Source organism: Cyrtonyx montezumae, unplaced genomic scaffold (genome assembly GCF_038088225.1).
Source record: "Cyrtonyx montezumae isolate F1298 unplaced genomic scaffold, pur_monq_1.0 scaffold_20, whole genome shotgun sequence".
Taxonomy (NCBI): domain Eukaryota; kingdom Metazoa; phylum Chordata; class Aves; order Galliformes; family Odontophoridae; genus Cyrtonyx; species Cyrtonyx montezumae.
Window position 1 is genome coordinate 4,184,118 of NW_027071937.1, and position 17,735 is coordinate 4,201,852.

Here is a 17,735-nt window from a genome sequence, read left to right on the forward strand (position 1 = left end):
ACTTCACTCCCATATGCCTCTGTACAGCTTTATATTGCCCTACAGCGGAATATATTCAGTTACATTTCACACACATTTCAGTTGACACAAACACACAGGGACAAGTTACGCTATAGACAGAGGCCTAAAAATTATATTAGAGTTGCCACAAAGATGCACTGATTGTGCTAAATTTGGGTGAGAGGGATGCAGGCAGTGGTAATTATTGATGTGATTATATTAGCAGTTCAGTTTCACACCAAGGCTGCTCAGGGTCAGGACAAGACAGGGCAGGGCACTGTGGGAACCATCCAGTTCCAGAGAAAGCAAGACTGCTCAGGACAAATCCAACAGATACAATGAACGTGGACTCATTTGTATGCTTCCCTGTAAACAACAGACATGCCTGAGATTGTGCAAACAAGAGGCAGGTGTGATTCTAACTCCCAAGATGCAGCTCCCCCAATCAACTGGGAAAGAGCAGTTGCATTGCAATACATTTTCATAGTCTCAGGGAGCTTAAATCCTTCTGTTCATGATCTATTTTATTAAGAAACTTCTTCCTGAGACAAAAAGCTTGCCTTCTTACACCTGTCTTTCCACTTATTAAGTGTCCAACATTCTGTGCCTCCCCCAAGGCTCAAACTCACCAGAGGTAACAGCTACAGAGGGAGGCAACGTGGCATACACTTTCACAGAGTCTGTGACCTGCAGGACAGAGATGCTCCCATCGGACAGGCAGACAGCCACCATGGTGGGACTAGCAGGGTTCCACTTCAGGTCATTGACTGTTGCTGCACTTCCTGAGTCCTTGGCCAGCTTGTGATACGCAAACATACGCTTCTGCTGCTTTGTCTTTTAGGAAAGAAAATTGTTTGAGACAGTCCAAGCTGAGATCAAAAAACTCATAGTCATAATTTTCTTATAGTCATAATTCAAAACAGTTTTGGCCTACCTATAAAGCAACAACCGATAGAAATAAGTGGGGTAATGGCTTTAAACTAAATAGGGTAGACTTAGATTAGATATTAGGAGGAAATCATTTATCTAGAGGGTGGTAAGGTACTGGAACAGATTGACAAAAGAAGTGTTGGATGCCCCTAGAAGCATTCAAGGCTAACCTGGATGGGGCTGTGAGGAGTCTGCTCTAGGGTACGGCTGGAACCAGGTGACCTTTAAGGTCCCTCTCAACCCTCAAACCATTCTAGGATTCCAAGAAACAGATTTTGAGTTTACTAAAAAAAAAAAAAAAACTTCTTTACAAGATACCTCCCACAGGGGCAGAAAACATCACCCAAGACATGACAATCCCCCTAATGGAGTCAGGGGGGAGTAATACAAAACCCTTGGTGTAAACTTTACCTGATTAAAGAATGTGCGGACATCAAAAAAGCCAATGAAGGAACCAATGTCACCAGACATCATACAGACAGACAGTGTGAGATTATCACAGCTTAGTGCCAAGTGCTGCACTGGAAACTTCACGGGAACTGAAGTACTCTGGACATTCTCCACTTAAAACACAAAAGAAAGAGAGGATGAATGGTACAGATTTAAACAGCAAAATTTTTTAAAGCAATACAGTTAGTTTATGCAAAAGTCACATGCAGTGTTATAAACAGCAGCTGTCAGAATTGAGGCAGAAAAATTCGCTGAGCAAAACCAAAGCCCTTTATCTCTAGCAGTGAATCCTTAAAAGTCTCAAATTTCTTAAAATTCAATTTTCTCAAATTTCCTTCCTCAGTAACCTGGAGGGAAAAAACGTGGACACATTCCAGGTTTTACTCATGGTACATACACAGTGATTGTTCAAGCAGTAGAGTTACCAGTGACAACAAGAGAATGAAAAACAAGCAGCTTTTATAGCCACCAAGTTTTTATGCCATTAAATGCACCGAGGTAATGAGGTGGCAGAACAGTCATTGCTTCCCCCCTATAGCACAGTCCAAGTCCAAGCTTGCTTGGGGTTAGAACCCTGCCCCAAACTTCTCTGATACACATCTATGTTCTCAATTAAGAGACTGGTTACTTTGCGTGTGCAAAGACCATGAGGTATAAATGCATCTTACCAATGTTATTGGGATCTTCTCCAAGCTGATTTTGTATGAGAAGATCTCTAGTGTGAAAGATCTGCAGGCTGGTTCCTCCACCAGCAAAGACCAGGCCGTATTTGTTAGACACTACAAGGAGGTTGGATCGCTCTTTAGGAAGATCATCAGGAGGATCAAAGATGCGGATCTTCTTCAGTGCTCTGAACTGAAAATCCTACAGGAAAAGAGTTCAAAAGTAACTACATATATGCTGGGGAACATAAAACTGTTTGCTTCAGTTTCTCTAAGACAGCAAGCTGAAAAGTCTCCCCATGAGAGCTGCAAAACACCCACACCCATGCCATCGATAGACATCCTATCACATTTTCTGTCTTGCCTACAAAAGACTGAGATCATAGTTCTGCTGTTATTGGAAGCACTGGTTGAAGCACTCTTCCATACAGCAGCCTGTTTTCATAAAACTTATAGGAGCTGAATCTGCCTCAGACATTTAACTCCTCTCAGAAGCATACCTGAAACTAGCCAATGGATATGGGAGAAGAAAGAGAAACGACCAAAAAGTGTTGCCTAAAAGCTACAAAGCACACAACTACTTAGTTGCATCTTTGCTAGCTATTGTAGTTTATCATACACAGAACAGATACAATTATTCCGTCCACCCACCACCAGCAATTACTCAGTACAGACCTATTTTGTGCATTCAGTTATCTCATAACTTTCACTCTTTATGTAAAAGGAGAAAAAGAAAAGCAAGGTGAGAGATACAACTGCAAACACACAAACTGAATTAAGAAATGGCAGCTGCACTATTACTATGTAAAACTACGTTCACACCAGGAACAAGCCTCTCTTCTCCAATCACTGACCACAGGACAAACTCAAACCAAGCACCTGATTCTTGTTTCATTTTGCCAAAGCACAGGGAAATTGCATTTCTGCAATCTGTGGGGGCTGCAGAAACACAGAATCTTCTGCAAAGCTAACAAGCCAACTTCTTTGTTTTTGAAAGCATCTGAGCAGAAAACAGTCACACAGAGATTCAGAGAGCTGGAGGAACATGTGCTGATAGCCCTGTCCTGCTCACACAGCCTCATAGGAATGCTCTGGAAACACACGGATGGGGCCAGCTGGCAGAGAGTAACAAGACTCCAATTTACTTTCTGACAGCAAACAACCACACCTGCTCAGGTCTGCCGTTCTCAACAGGAGGAGAGCCAGGAGGGCTCTGAAACACATCACTCTTCTCTCCAAGTGAGCTCCTTCCACCCCTCCCCACCAGCTCTCTGTGTTTCCAGAAAGCAAGCAGAGCCCAAAGCCACCCTCCACACACCCCAACTTTACCAAGACACTTTCCCACCGCACTCTGAGCCAGCCCATCTCTCCTCCACTCCATAGCCCTGCCCAGACACTGCTGAGAAGCTCTCAAGCGCTCTCCAAACTGCGCAGAAGCTCCCCCCAAAGCCACGAACCACGCACACACCTCTCTCCAGCCCGTTAGGCCCCTGCGATCAAGCCCCACTCCTCCCCGTGGCCTACCAGAAGCGTAGCCCACACCAAAACGCAAGAACCGCACTCCCCTAAGGGCCCTCGCAGCCCCACAGCGGTCTGTCACCTCCCTCACTGCCGGAGCCGTACTAAAGCCCAACCCCGCCGCTCTGGCATCCCCTCAGAGCCGGACCCACCTTCATCTCCCGCTCGGGGACCAAATCCCCGTCCTCCCCCATGGCGGCGACTCCGCAGCCCCAGGGCCCGCAGCCTGGCGCACAACCCCGGAACCCCACACAGCGCCGCGCTCACTTCCGCTTCCGTCGTGGCCTCTCTGGCCACCTCCTCTCTATGGTCGGCGGCGGCCCGAGGCGCCGACAGTCCTCCAATGGGCGGACCGCAGCAGCGGCGAGCGGTTCTCACTGCATAACAAGGCCTTTATTCCGTGCGTTCCGAGTTGGGGAGTGGCTCGGCTGCTTCTGGCACCGCTGCGGCCCCGAGCAACATCTCAGGGCGGGCACAGTCCTGCGCTCCAGGTCCCCACGCGTCCCGAGCAGAGCTGGAAACGAGGGAGCTTCGCCTGCCTCGCTTCCTCCTGCCCTATGCTCGGGGTGTCCGCGCCCAGCACTGCACCCCACGGGGACGTGGAGAGGAGGGCGGTCCCCAGCTCTGGTGCTTGCACCTCGTTTTTTCAGGGCTGGAAGGACGTGGATTTCCACAGATAGAAAAGCAGTGACCTGAACGGGAGTGAAACACAGCCGAATTCCCTCCTGTTTTACGCTTCTAACCAAACAACTGCTTTCACAGCTAGCCCGATAAAGCAGGTGCATTCCCACAGGCAGCAGAAAGCAAACAACGCTGTGATCTAAGGGCAGCTCTGTCCTTTTGAGGAATGCATGGATAAATCATACCCGGTTGTTTCCCCAGGAAGAACCGGTCTCCATTTTGATAACTCACATCAGATAAGGACCTCAGGCAATTGCTTCAAGAGCAAAGAGGATGAAAAAGGATGAAAAAAATAATCTCACAAGAAAAGAACTGCATGCATCTGCTCTCCATCAACACTCAGAGCAAGCACTGCCACCTGTTTTCTTCATGGAAAGTCAAGCTGGCTTTCAGGAGGTGCCCTCTGTATTACAGAACATGAACACAGAGGCATCGGGTCAGTTCTTACTGATAAAAATCAGATGGAGGCAGCCCAAACCTACCTCCAGGATCTGTTGGAGGGGTTTATATTAACCAACTTGGAAACCAGCTCAGCTAATCTGCAACCAATCATTTGGACCAAACTTCAGAGAAACTGAACTCAATACACTGACACGGTGTGGCTTCAGGAGATTTATTTTCAATCTTTTAAGCAGACTGGTGCTGCTCTTACAATTTCTCTCTCCATTACAGTTTTGGTTTTCATGCAAACAGTAGTGAGAATGTTTTTTTCTTTTCTGTAAAAGTGCAGCCTTTGGCAGGAACAATAAGCCTAGTTAAGTTAATCATCTGTATTTTCCTTTAAAAACAATTAAACTGATTTTAAAAAGTTCAAAGCTGCCAAGAACATTTAAGAAAAATGGGGAAAGGACAAAGAGCAAACATCTGGATTCCAGAAGTTGTGCGTAAAGCAAGATTCACTGCAGGAACCAGAGTGTGGACAGCTCAGTCCCTGCACTTAGTCCACACTTAACAGCCATTCTTAGTTGGTAAGCTTTAGGGTTTATACATCAGGGAAGTGTGTCTGGTAGTCCCACGGGACTAAGCTGAAACACATGCAGAGAGGCCTGCGAAGTCAGAGAGCAGCTGCATGAAGAAAGATCATCACCCACAGCTGGTTTGGAAAAGCTCGCAGGGCTCCCTGTTCAGTCACCTAGCTTCCTTCCAACTGAAGCTCCAATTTCCCCTACAGCATTCCAAGGGACTGCAAAGGCATAACACAGGGCTTGTTTCTACACTTGGACTGACAGATCACTCGTTCAGCAGTTATGCTCCTGGCCTGATCCCAGTAGTTTTATCAGGAAAGGGATCCCAAGGTAGCTTTAATCATCCTCACTTGCTGGTGTCAGACTTCTCCCTCCCCAGGACAGGACTGCAGCTTGCCCCTTTGCAGACCAGGGCTGTTACTTTCTGCTTGCCTCTTTTGCTGCAGCTGATCAACAAGGCCAAGGAAAAGCAGAACAAACCCAAAACAGGAAGGGGCAAGGGGAAGGATCTAAGGCTAAAAACAGCATAGGGCCAGTGGGTTCTTCTCAGATGAAAACTGACTTTGCAGAACTTATTCCTGTAGTCATGGCTCACTTGGATTTATGCATCAGGGTTGCACAGACACCTTTGAGTCTGTCTGCATTTGATTTACAGCATCCCATAGAGGGTTCTTGTCTTTGCCTTGTAGCCAGCAACTAACACGATTTCTAATCTGATTTCTAGTAGGGGTTAGCAGGACACTGGCTGCATGGTTACTCATAGAACATGTTCCTGCTGCCAGGTTCACTCTGATCCTGTCCTAAGGCAAATGACAGAGGAAGGAACTACAACCCAGTAAACTGGCCCGAGAACAAAAGGGCACCATGACCCTACTGCCTTTCATGGAGGTGGGGACTTCAGGAGGTGAGTTCTGCAAATCTGAACACCTGTGATAAGCACTTGGTTCAAGGTGAAGCCCAATGAATGCCCTTTAGCTGCTAAGTTCAGTGAGAAGTGTTCCCTTACAACATCCCAGCCTCAACAGCTGGTAAAGGTCTTCCAGAAGTAGAGGACACAGGCACTTCAGGGACATCCCACGCTGGTTGTGTAGAACTTGCTCCTGGGGCTGATGAGGACACAGATCCAGGACTAGGATCTAGACTCCAGTCAGGAAGCATAGGACAGAACAGAAGGCACTTATTTGCACCCATGAAGCTGCTGTAGGGGCTTTGCCAGAGAAGCACTCTGTATCTGATAGCAAGGCTCTTTGGGAACCTGTTGTGACAAGCACAGCTCTGAATCCATCAGCTGGGTGGAAAGTTCCTTCTTAGCTGGGAAATCCAAGAAGGGCAGAGGAAAGAACTAAGACCTCAGGATTTGGTTTTTTTTTGGTCTCACATTATACTTGGTGCTACAGCTTCTGTCTAGAAAATCAAGTTAGCTAAGGGATGCTGCAGAAAGATGTGAGCTGGGGTTACCAGCTTCCCTTGCTGTTCCTCTAAGGCATGTTAGTTGAAAACTAGGACTGTTCACAGTAAAGAGTAACAAAGCACAGGTAACCTCTGTTACAGACCAGAAAAGCAAACAGTGCCAATTTTCCAGCCTGTCCTCTTCAAGGGAGGCTGGCTATATCTCTCTCCGGAGGTGGACCAGAAGGTTTTGGGTTGCTTTCATTGGCTTTTCCTTCAAACAACATGACCCTGCAAAACACAATAGATAATACATATTAAAAATGCAGGTGCATCTTTACTCATCACTGAGAGCGGGATTATCTTACCTTCAATGCAACGGCCATCTGATAATTAACAGAGGACAGAAGCCAACAGAGGGCAGTGCTGCCAGCTCAGCCAGCAGCTTTACTTTTCCAGCAGCTTCAGGGAGCGTGTTCCCAAAGCCTCTGCTGGTTTTCCTCTCAGAGCCCAAAGGATCAGCACGTTTTATTTAGACAGCCACTTCCGAAATCCCCTGGGTGCACACTGCATGCTAAGTTCTCCTGAGGCATCAAAACAAGCACCATCCCTGGCCCACCTTGTGCATATCCATCCAGCAGAACATTCAAAAGCCAAACCAAGCAATACCAATTACGGCCAGGAAAGAGGGCAGAGACAAGGAGCAAGGCAGTAGCTAGAAGAATCCCAAGCATTTTGCAACCACCAGCACTGTCTTCCTCCCTGGGGACTGCAGCTACGCAGGGAATGCCAGCTGCCACGCTGGATCAAAGGAGTGCACTGCTCTTGGGACAAGTTTTACATTTCTGCTCCTGCTCTAAACACTGCTCAACACACAATGGGGCATCTGTTTGTTAGCAAAAGAAGGGACCCATCTGTGAAAGCTGCTGCAGTTGGGAGGAAGAATAGACGATATGGGGCTGGCTGCAGGCTCAGCCTGCTTCAGTGGAGAGAGGAGCAGAATTGTCAGAAGAGCGTGTGGATGGAAAAGGAGCATCCTGACCTGCAGACACAGGGCACTGAGGGGGGAGAGAAGAGATTGCCAGCAAAAACGTAGCAGCACAGAGGGAACCTGTTCCAACATCCTTCCTCCCAACCTGCCCAGAAAGCTGGCTGCCTTTCTAAAGCTGCCCTCAGAAAGGGGCAGGGGGCACGGAGAGGAGTGGCTCCTATTCACGGTGGTTGCAGACAAAAGCAGGATCAGCCTCTGTGGCTGAGAAAGGAAAAGACAGGCTTCAATGGGGCAGAGACAGAGCCAAGAGAACCCACCCTGCTACCAGAGGGAGCCAAGCAAGCAGTGGGAAGCCATTTGTTACAGCAGGACTTTGAGAGCCCTGTTGAGAGGGCAGAGGAGGCCGTGGGAGGCGAGTGCTGGCAGCAGAGCAAACCTCCCCCAGCACAAGCCAGCTGTCCCAAGCTGGTGTCCTCTCTCCACCTACTCCCATGTTTCAAAGAAATCAGGCTGGAAGGGAGCATCCTGTGGGTTACAGGAGCCCGCAAGACCATCATTTACCACTCAAGTCCTGCCTCCTCTTACACAAGGGTCCTCCTCTCCCACCACACCCCCCAACAGGCGCAGCTCCAGTTCTGCCAGGCAGGGGAGATTCAGCTTCCCAGCTCCCCCAGCACATCCCCTATCCCTTCCTAGATGGCACTCACAGTTTCAGTACAGCAGAGCGTTTGCCAAGCATCACATTAACGAAGTCCTGGTAAGAGATGGTCTCGCTAACCCCTCCAGTCACCTCAGAAATCATCTTCTTCAGCTCTAGGTGGGTCTTCGGAGCACCCATCTTCTCCATCATCCTTTTGACGGACATCAAGTCTGCAAGAGTGAGGCAAGAGCACTATTCAAAAATAACTGCACTGCACCCAGACCAACCTGGAGGCACAGGCTGGAGCTCCCAGCTCACCTCCTCACCAGGGCTGATGGCATGGAGCTGTCAGCTGAAAGCACAGAGAAGCCCTCATGCAGCCCCACCGCTATACAGGCAGCAAAGAACAGCGCTTCCTATTCACAGAGCTTGAGAATAAAAGAAAAATATATTGTTGCAGAAGAACAGTGCTCAAGAGGCACGTAGGGACACTGCTATCAAGCTCAGAAAGCAGTGCCAAGAATCACAAGGATGCAGAGGGGAGAAAGCAACAACTGAGGTTAAAGCTGGAGACAAAGAGGCTCTGGGAGCAAGCACTCCTGCCCAGCACTGCAGACCATTTCCTTCCATTGCTCTTAGCAGGCTACGGAGACATGCAGCCCCTTCCCTCCAGGAAGGGCAGCACAGCAGGGCCTATGGGCTCTGGGTGGAGGAGGGGAGTGAGGCTGAAGCCTCCTGCAAGGGCTAAATGCAAGTGCTTGCCTTTAGGTGCGTGCTCCAGGCCTGGAGAAACCTGTATCTTCACTTCTTCTTTCCAGCCCTAAAGCAGTGCCTCTCTACCAGGCCATATACCCAGTTCCCCTTCTTCCCTCCACCTCCCTCCCAGCAAACAAGTGCTTCTCCACACCACAAGTGCTCGTGGTTTGACACAGCTTCCTCCTCCAACCATGCAAGGCCCAGGATAGCATGAGCCCTGCAGCTTCTCCGCTCTAGAGATGCTGAGGATTGAAAAGGAAACGGCCTGAGTGGAGAAAAAGAATAAATCATTAAGAGCAGAGAGAAGCAGAGTTGTTAAGCAGTCAGGAGGAGATCAACACTGAGAAAACTGAGATCCCAAAGTAGCTGAGAGACTGAGAAAGCCAAGGGGCTGCAGAACCAGAAATCCCCCAGCTGGGGACCAGGAGCTGAGCAAGGCTGGTCCCAAGAACAGCCCATGATTTTCCTCCCCGTAATCACAACTGCAAAGAGGAGCAGCAGGCTGCTGCTCTCCCAGCCCAGAAACAGCGTCCTTGTGTCACTCACCAATCTCCCCTTGGTTGTTCAGGTCAAACTCCATGTACTTCTCTGGAATAGACACAAAAGCAAATTAATGGGTCAGAGCTGCTCTGGCAGGGAGATCCAGAGCATGGGGCAGCAGGGCTTTGGAGCACTGCCTGCTTACAGCGGTAAAACAGGTTTGGGCATATGACCGATACAGTACAGAGAGGGGGATGATCTCAAGACTCAGTTTTAGTACTCTTATCTCAAGTCCAGGGCTCAAGAGTTAAGTGTTCTTTAATTGTGGCCGCTTTTGTTTGAGCTAGAAGAAAACACTGGCATGAGAACAAGGTATCAGCTAGCCATGGGTAGCCTTAAAATACTTCCAGCCAGAAAAAACAAAGCTCCGGGACAACCTCCCAGGCGGAGTAGCAAGAAAAGCAAAACCCTGAGCACTCCCAAGACAAAGCTTGATCGGATTAGGAGGGATTACGTGACGTGGCTTCCTGCAATAGCAAGGGACAAACTGCACAGCCCTTCCGACGCCATGCTGCACTCTGGAGCAGCATCTGCCAGCAGAGAGATGCTCAAGGACCACATGAAGAAGGCAAAGCCAAAATTGTGCTTAGGAGCAGAGAAATGCAACTCCTGTTTGCCTCCTCAGGCTGGTGTCAAACCTCCCCACGCCAGGCAGCTCCAGTGTCCTCAGAGAAACGCAGAGCCTGAAGACAGCAGCCTGGACAGCTCTGCAGGAAGAAAGACTGCGTGCCATGACAAAGCACTGAGCTGAGCCAGGAAAGCAGGATTTCAGTCCTGTGCTACTTCTGATCCTTGCAGAGGCACACCTGCATTTCCTACCCCTCCTCTTCCTTGCTAGCTGTTCCCCATTTAGACTGTAAGCTTTTCAGGCAAGGATTTGTCCATCTCACAAACCATGTAGCTCCTTGCACTGCACGGCTCCTCGCCTCCATCACCTCAGTTCTGCTAAATAAAAGAGCAAGATGCCTGCTGCCATCCTCACGCAGCTGGAAAGATCTCCACTTGCCCCGCAGTTAGCACTCAGCCCCCAGAAGAGCCTCTAAGGACTCAAATTAGTTGAGCGCTCCCAGGCTGCTCCTCTCCCCAAGGGGAAGGATCCCTTTCCACGGACAACCAGCAAGCAGATAAGTGTGAACTGAGAAGTGGCAGGCTCATTTAGGGAAGCAGGGATATTTCACACGTTGGACTCTGCCCCAGGACTTGTGCTGGGTGAACCAGGCTGGTGTGCAGCCCCAGGCAGGAGGCAGAGGAGCTGCTTGGCATAGCTTCACACAGTGGTCTGCTGTCACGGGCTCAACAGAACACATCTATAGAAGAGGCACTAAGCAAAGCACTGCATGCTTCAGACAGGATCAAGTGCCCCTCTTTGAGCACTAAGCAACTCATTCTAGATGAAACTGGGGCTCAGGGTTCAAAGTGATGCTTTATGTTCTCTCCACACCAAAATGACCTTGTGCAAATGAACTGCCACCTAGCCAGGCAGGGGACAGTGCTTGGGGATACAACCCCTGCACTGTGCCCAGCATGTGTTTTTCTTTCTCCTCAGCTGACACTGAGCCAAAGACACAGAGAACAGAGGCAGCTTTACATCACCATGTGTTAAGCCTCAGCTCACACATTTGTTTTTCCCTCCTGTCCCAGCTGAAGGGATTTGGTGGGGCAAAGCTGTGTTGCAGTCCCTCCCCCTCGACTGCATTTACACAGAGTGCAGAGGGGCTCCTGCTGGAGAGGGAAGCAAAAGGACTGGCAGAGAAATGCTCCCCCTTCACACAATGAGCCATTGCTGGAGGAGATGGAGGCAGTGTTGCAGAGCAGGATAACCACAGAAGCAAACTCAGGAGGCAGAAGGAGGAGATGCCAAGGGCTCTTGTTACAGGGAATTCTGTGCCTGCAATGTCTGAAGAGCCCTAGTTGTGAAGGGGAAAATAAAGCAGGGCCACAGCCTGGCTTGGTAGCTGAGGAGCCACATCCACCTGAGGCAGCTCTTGTCAGATCAGAGCCAACTCCGTAAGGGACACACTGCTGGGCCAGAGCTGAACCACAGGTAATGCTGGTTGCACTCTAAGTACATTTAAGAAAGGGGAAAAGTGGCGCAACAGCAGCTGGGAGAGCCCACAATGGAGCAGGCAGTTCCCTTGCAGCCCACACAGAGCAGATCCCCTTGTGTAGCCCATGGAGGGACCCGTAGTGCAGCAGGTGGATGCAGTCTGAAGCATCTCACAGCCAAGAGCCAAAGCCACACAGAGGGCAACAGAAAGGATGGAGAGCACAGGAGGTTCCAAGCAGGGCAAGACAAAACCCTAGCCAGCTTTCTCCATGCTAGACCTTCTAGCCAAAACTCACAAGGAAATAGCAGACAACGCCTGAAATGGAAGCAAGGTCAGGCTTGGTCTGGCTGGAGCCAGGCTGAGGACAAACCTGGAGGGCACTGACACAGAAGGCATGTTTTCTCAGAGGCTGTGGGGGGAAAACAACTGCCTTCAGCCACTGCATGGGAATAAACTGGCTGCACTCCGAACAGCCAGATTTTGTCCTTTCAGTACTCTGGGAGACAAACTCCAGAAGAGGACACCCTGCAGAACCAGGCTTTTGAGCTGCTCTTCTAGCCCCCAGCCCAGTAAATATCCAAACCTAAGCCCCACACTTGCTGAAAGCGGAGCTAGACACGCTTTGGGTAGGACTGGAGACATTAGTGCTGTTAGCTCCAGTACTGGGTGCTTGGAAAGGACTGGAGCAGATGGAAGAAACTTCAGGGGAGAAAAACACTCGTTCAGGAAGCAGGGAAGAAGTCCTCCCACCAGCTACTGCCTCATCCATGACAGCAGCCAGCTTGACTCAATATTGAGACAGCAGCTTTCCTCTGGGGGCTCTCCCACGCCGCAGGTTCTGCAGCAGCCGCCTGCAGGCAGGATGTCTGCACAGTGACATGTCCCTGCCCTGAGAGAGCAAGAGGGGGAAGCACGAAGACTCAGGTGGGAGCAGCACCTCCAGGGAGCTTCACCGAGTCCCAGTGATATGGGGGAGGTTTCCATCTCAGTTCAGTCCCTTCTGTTATTTGGCAGGAAATCTCAGGCTGGTAAGGGAGAAGCACTGACGAAAAGAATCTGTTCAGAGCAAACAGGAGAAAAGAAGACCAGTTCTCACCTTTGAACACCGCCAACTTCTCCTCCAGATCTTCCTCATCACTGAACTTGGGGTCACAGAGAAATTCCTAAAACAGTTAAAAGAGTATCCCCAAGGTTAAGGAAAGGAAACAGCCCAGAGGCACATATGTACACAGCACTGCTCAGAAGACCTACCCAAGTCCCAGACAGCCACATCTGAGCAACAGTGCCAGGAGGGTTAAAAATGAGTCTAACTCCTCCATACCTTGCCACTATCTGCCCCCAGTGCCCCTGACTTCCCACCTGCATAACACTCCTCATTCTGCCTCATGTTCACCCAAGGTCTCAGCTCCCAACATCTCTGCTCAAAGCACACAGAGCACAAGGATTGGGGTCCTATTCCAGGCAAGGACTCCTGTTCCCTGCTAAAAGCACTCACCTCAGATTTTAAACTCCTGGGTCAACTCTGAGGGCTAGCAGACAGAACATGCAAAGTCTGCAGAACAACATGCACGCAGGAGAGGTCAGGAACTGAGGAACAGGGCTCCCTTTATCTCAGTCTACTCATTTTCCCATTACACTGCTCAGTGTAGAGAGGAAACCCCAGGTCAGCTCTGATTGCTCATCCCCAGCCCCACCTCCAAACTCTCCAGGTGCCTGTGAGTGCAGAGCAGAGCATGCCCTGCCAGCCCCACCACCATGCCCCATCAGCATCAGGATCCTGCCCCTGCCCTCCCACACCGCCCTGCTCCAGCAACTTAATGACTCGATCTGTGTTCAGAAACAACACTGCATTCTTCAGAGCAGAAGTCATTAACATCTGCACAGCTCATGCACAGCCTGTCCAGCACAGAACCCCTCCAGAGGCTCAAGTGGAAAGAGCTGAGGTTGTTCCCTGCACTGTGCACGTTACTTACCAGTTACCCACGTTCACAGAGGAAGGATGGGGTCCCTGTGAGACAACAGGATCTCTAGCACTGGTAGTACTGGGACAGCACCACTTCTGGTTAATGTGAGCACCCCAACTCCATCCTCCTTCAGGCAAGTTTTTATGTGCAGCCAAGCAAAGGTTTCCTAGGAAGCCCACCTGGACAGATGTGTCTGCTACCTTGCAGGCTCCCAGAGGGACAGCAGGGACCCTGGTAGCTAAACCCGTGAGACATAGGCTGTATTCCACACCATGGGCATCAGCTCAAGCTGAAAGCTGTAGGGAATAGCAATGTTCCCAGTTCCTCCTTTCATTCTCTTCAGCCAACTTTCTTTTATTTATTTCAGCTATTTCTACCCAGGGATATCATGTGCCAGCCCAGCACAAAGGGACAATTGGGCTTTGAGACCTGGACTCAGCCTACTGAAGTCACCAGAGAGCAGAGTTGTGTTACCCACTGAACAGCCTCTGTAAGAAAGGATTGCCAAAGCTCCTTGAGAACCGAAATCGAGCCAGAGCATCACCAGGTCACGGCTCCCTCCTGCCCTGGAGGAGCTGTGCACATGGGCAGGATGGGGAATAGGAGAGGGGAGTAGGGGGAGGCAGAAGGATAGCTGCATCCCCACGGGGTGGCTGAGGGAAGCATGCCCAGGGTCTCACAGCAGCATACAGAAATGGGATGGAGGACTCTGGGCTCACACCTGGCACCCAGACTTCATGCATTTCACTCCCAGGGGAATTTCAGCTGTCCCAGACCAAAGGGAGCAGCATATTTCAAAGGCATTCCATCCTGCACATTGTATGCGAGCTGTCCCACGACAGCAATAAGGCCAGAGCTCACAACAGTGCACGGGAACTCGGTCCCCAGGGCCAGTGACTCAGTCACAGCCCAAGTGGCTGAAGTTCGTCCCAGAGCCCTTTGCTAATATTCCCATTTTAAGGGGCTTGTTCTATTAATAAAGAACTGCTTAAAAATAAGCCCAGCCACTCCCCAGCTCCTGCTCTTTCTTGAAGAAAGAGACATTTCCAGGCAAGGACATCCAGCCACACAAGTCTCAGCTACTTGCAAAACAATCTGAGCAAAGTTAGATCCTTCCTCACTCCTGAGAAAGGCTCCAGCCAGCAATCCAGGCTCTCCCAGGGCTGTTCTGTCTGCAGAAGCTAGGAAGGGGCTGAAGGATGCTCGTGCCTTTCCTGGGTATGAGCAGCAGGCACCTGCTCCCCACCAGGCTGAGCTCCCCACAGCCCGGTACATTAGGAGGTGAAACCAGGTTGAAACTAATCTGTGCTGGATTAGGCTTGCCACCTTGATGCACAAGGCAGAACGATGTGATTGCCATTCACAGGAAGATGGGAACAGCCAGGAAAGGATCCCAGAGGAGCTCTTGAGGCTGGAGGAAAGAATCCAACGCTGGGCTCAGCTGGCTTTCAGCAGCACGTGTGCACTCCAGACATTGCCTGCCAGAGACCCTTATTCAAGTGAGAGTGCCAGGGTAGGAATCAGCCAGGAAAACAGGGCTGGGCAGGAGCTAGTTGTTGGGATGAAACAATGAGATTATGCCTGATAGGAATGTGGACTGTGGGAGTCATTTTTATGAGGAGGAACTTTTCTGGTCTGCAGCCCTAGGGCAGGTCAGGGCTTAGGAAGCCCCCTCCCAGACACAGCCAGCCAGCTCTGCACTGCAACAGGGTGGGAAACAGGAATTGCTTCCCTGTGTGGCTGCTCACAGCAGCCTCCACCACGCAGAGTAAGCACAGTGCATCACTGTGGGGTTCATCACCCAGAGCTGATGCACTGCAATGAATGCTCAGGGGGCGAGGGCAGCTGCTCTGCAGCTCTAGCTGCTCCAATCCCCCCCCTCCCAGCACCGAGCCAACACACAGGTCAGCAAGGACACACGCAACTCACTCCCATCTCCAAGAGCGGGGACTTAAGTGGCTTGTTTCATTCTTGTCATCCAGACCTGGCCCAGAGGAACAGCCTACCAGAAGCAATGGCTGCTCCAGGAGAGCTGAGAGCTTGTGCCCTACGTGGGAAGAACAGCCCCCAGCCCCAGGACACAGCATTGGACATAATTCTGCAGCATGCACAGCATTGCAGCTCAGTCCCACAGCTGCTGCCTGCAGGAGGATCCCATACCCACACACACTGGGGGGCAGCCCCAAAACAGCAGAACTGCAGTGATGAGTGCAACAGCCTTCCTCCCAAACCAAGGGGACAGTGTTTCCTATGGGAACAATTGAAGACCACCTGCCCCCTTGGTGGGGCACCCCACCCACCTTCAAGAAGTCTGCTCCAAAGGCTCTATTTTAGCCAAGTGCTCCCATTACCCTGCAGCACCTCCTGTGCTGTAATCACCTAATTCCCTCCTTACGTAGTGACCTACATAACCTCCACCTCAGCTCTCAGCCCTGGCGAGAGGAACATGCTGGCACTTCTCCTTGCTCAGTTAATACAAGGGCAAAGCAAGGCAAGCCCAATGCCTCCTCTGAGCTCCCAGCTGGTGCAGCTCTGATTTCTTCACCTCTAACACAAAGAAGCCACTGCCTGTATCAGCAAGAAATCACCAACCTCACTTAAAAGCGACCCTAAGTGATTCTGTTTCAAGGTTAAAATCTTCTTTTCACCTTCAGAATGGCTCTCAGCCAGGAGGGATACCATAAGCCATACCAAGGAAGGGATGGGGCAAACCCCCAGCACAGGGAGGGGGACCCACCAGACTCTGACACCCAAGGCACACAGCTCAGCACACTTTGCTCTGATCCAGGAGCTGCATTCCCACTGCCTGAGGCCTGCAGGTCACCCAGCAGCTCCACATTCCCTCACCATGATTAAAGAGTTAAGACCCTTACAGAAGTTCTTCCGAGAAGAAAAAGCCAAGAGAGGAACTAAAAGCAACACATGCAGAGAGGACAGATTGAGGAACAACAGCTCCCATTGCCGCTGGGGTGTTTTCCCAAAGGGAAATCCACAGCACCCAGCACAGAGCACCCACGGGATGGAGAAAGAGCCGCCTCGGACAGCAACCCCATAGACAGAGAGGATGGAGAAAGAGGATGGAGAACCGATGGAGAACCAGAACCGATGGAGAACCAGGCGCACGCAGCGCTCCCATCCCGTCCCGTCTAGCCACACCGAGGGGGCACCTGCCGCGGGCTGGAGGGGATCCTCCTCCTCCCGACCCCCCCGCAGCCCCCTGCCCGCACCTTGTTGATCTCCTCCAGCCGCCCATCCTGCGGGGCGCGCCGCAGTCCCCCTCCGCTCGGCCGCCGCGGAGCCGCCATCGCACGGAGCCGCTCCGTCCCCCTCCACCGCCTTAAGTAGGGGCGGGCCGGGCCGGGCTGGAGGGCCCCCGCCCCCGACGTTAACCCCTTCCCCGCTCTACGGGGAACGCGTGCCCGGTTAGCGCTGGGAAGTATAGATTTCCAGAAGGAATACGTTAGAAAACACAGCGGCACACACTCTGCTCGCGGTATCCCTCGACGGGCGGGACGTGGCCGCGGAGGGTCGGGATGAAGACGGGAAAAGGACGGGATGGGGACGGGATGGGGACGAGAAGGGGACGGTCTCCCCCTAGCGCACAGCCCGCGGGTGCCGGGGCCGCAGCCGCCCGAGCTGCGATCTGGGATCGATGCCGTGGTGTGCAGGGCACGTCGGTGCGCGTAGCACCTCGCACGGGAGCGTAGCGATGTGTGTCCCGGCCGGGATCTAACACAGGAGGTGTCCTTCAGCCCCTCGCTTCTTAGCAGGAGGCAGCAGGATGGGCTGCCTTGAACCCCAGGGGCACCCCTGCAAACAGCAGCAGCACACGTGCAGCGTGGGCCCGTCCGGGTGGACGGGCAGCTCCGTGTTACATGAAGAATTTTTAATGGATACAGCTGTAGGCAAGTGTCACCGGCTGAGAAAACACAGAGTGCCAGGAAGAGCAGGGGGAGGATGAGCCACGTCTTCAGCCACACACACGAGGCAGGGGCTTGACATTTCTGTAACAGCAGCAAGCTGGTGTGCTGAGCAGGGGCATGTCATTGTCTTCTCAGGGAGACAGCAGTGTCTGTGACTCCCCGCCTCTCTGCCGAGCAGCATCACACCGTGCTCTCACTGCTGCATGGCTCTGCTTTTGCTGAGCTGTCACCCAGCCACGAGAGGGGAGCCTCTGCCATTCTGCTCCTTGGGCAGAGGG

General features: G+C 51.5%; 2 protein-coding genes across 2 annotated transcripts in view; both read right to left on the bottom strand.

The window, feature by feature from the left end:
• Window positions 1–3,803, bottom strand: part of NUP214 (nucleoporin 214) — a 40,470-nt gene extending 36,667 nt beyond the window's left edge. Inside the window, exons 1-4 of the mRNA XM_065737400.1 lie at window positions 3,713–3,803; window positions 2,049–2,244; window positions 1,342–1,493; window positions 630–834 (exon numbers count right to left, since the gene is read on the bottom strand). Of these exons, the coding sequence (XP_065593472.1) occupies window positions 630–834; window positions 1,342–1,493; window positions 2,049–2,244; window positions 3,713–3,754 (595 nt within the window). The 5' untranslated portion in view covers window positions 3,755–3,803. The remainder of the gene's footprint in view (window positions 1–629; window positions 835–1,341; window positions 1,494–2,048; window positions 2,245–3,712) is intronic.
• A 2,560-nt stretch (window positions 3,804–6,363) lies between these two features.
• AIF1L (allograft inflammatory factor 1 like) lies at window positions 6,364–16,896 on the bottom strand. The gene is made up of 5 exons (XM_065737401.1): window positions 16,762–16,896; window positions 12,667–12,733; window positions 9,529–9,570; window positions 8,294–8,456; window positions 6,364–6,886 (listed from the first exon to the last, which is right to left on the bottom strand). Exons 1-5 carry the CDS (start codon window positions 16,837–16,839, stop codon window positions 6,799–6,801), a joined length of 438 nt encoding a protein of 145 aa, XP_065593473.1. The 5' UTR covers window positions 16,840–16,896; the 3' UTR covers window positions 6,364–6,798.
• Window positions 16,897–17,735: the final 839 nt, after the last annotated feature.

Bases quoted from the DNA above. Each gene is read 5' to 3' on its own strand.
- AIF1L (XM_065737401.1), bottom strand. From the start codon at position 16,839: ATGGCGGCTCCGCGGCGGCCGAGCGGAGGGGGACTGCGGCGCGCCCCG. The intron at 9,571-12,666 runs GTGAGAACTGGT...TGTCTATTCCAG, and splicing joins GAAGTTGGCGGTGTTCAAAG to AGAAGTACATGGAGTTTGAC. The intron at 6,887-8,293 runs GTGAGTGCCATC...TGTGTTTTGCAG, and splicing joins CGCTCTGCTGTACTGAAACT to GGTCATGTTGTTTGAAGGAA.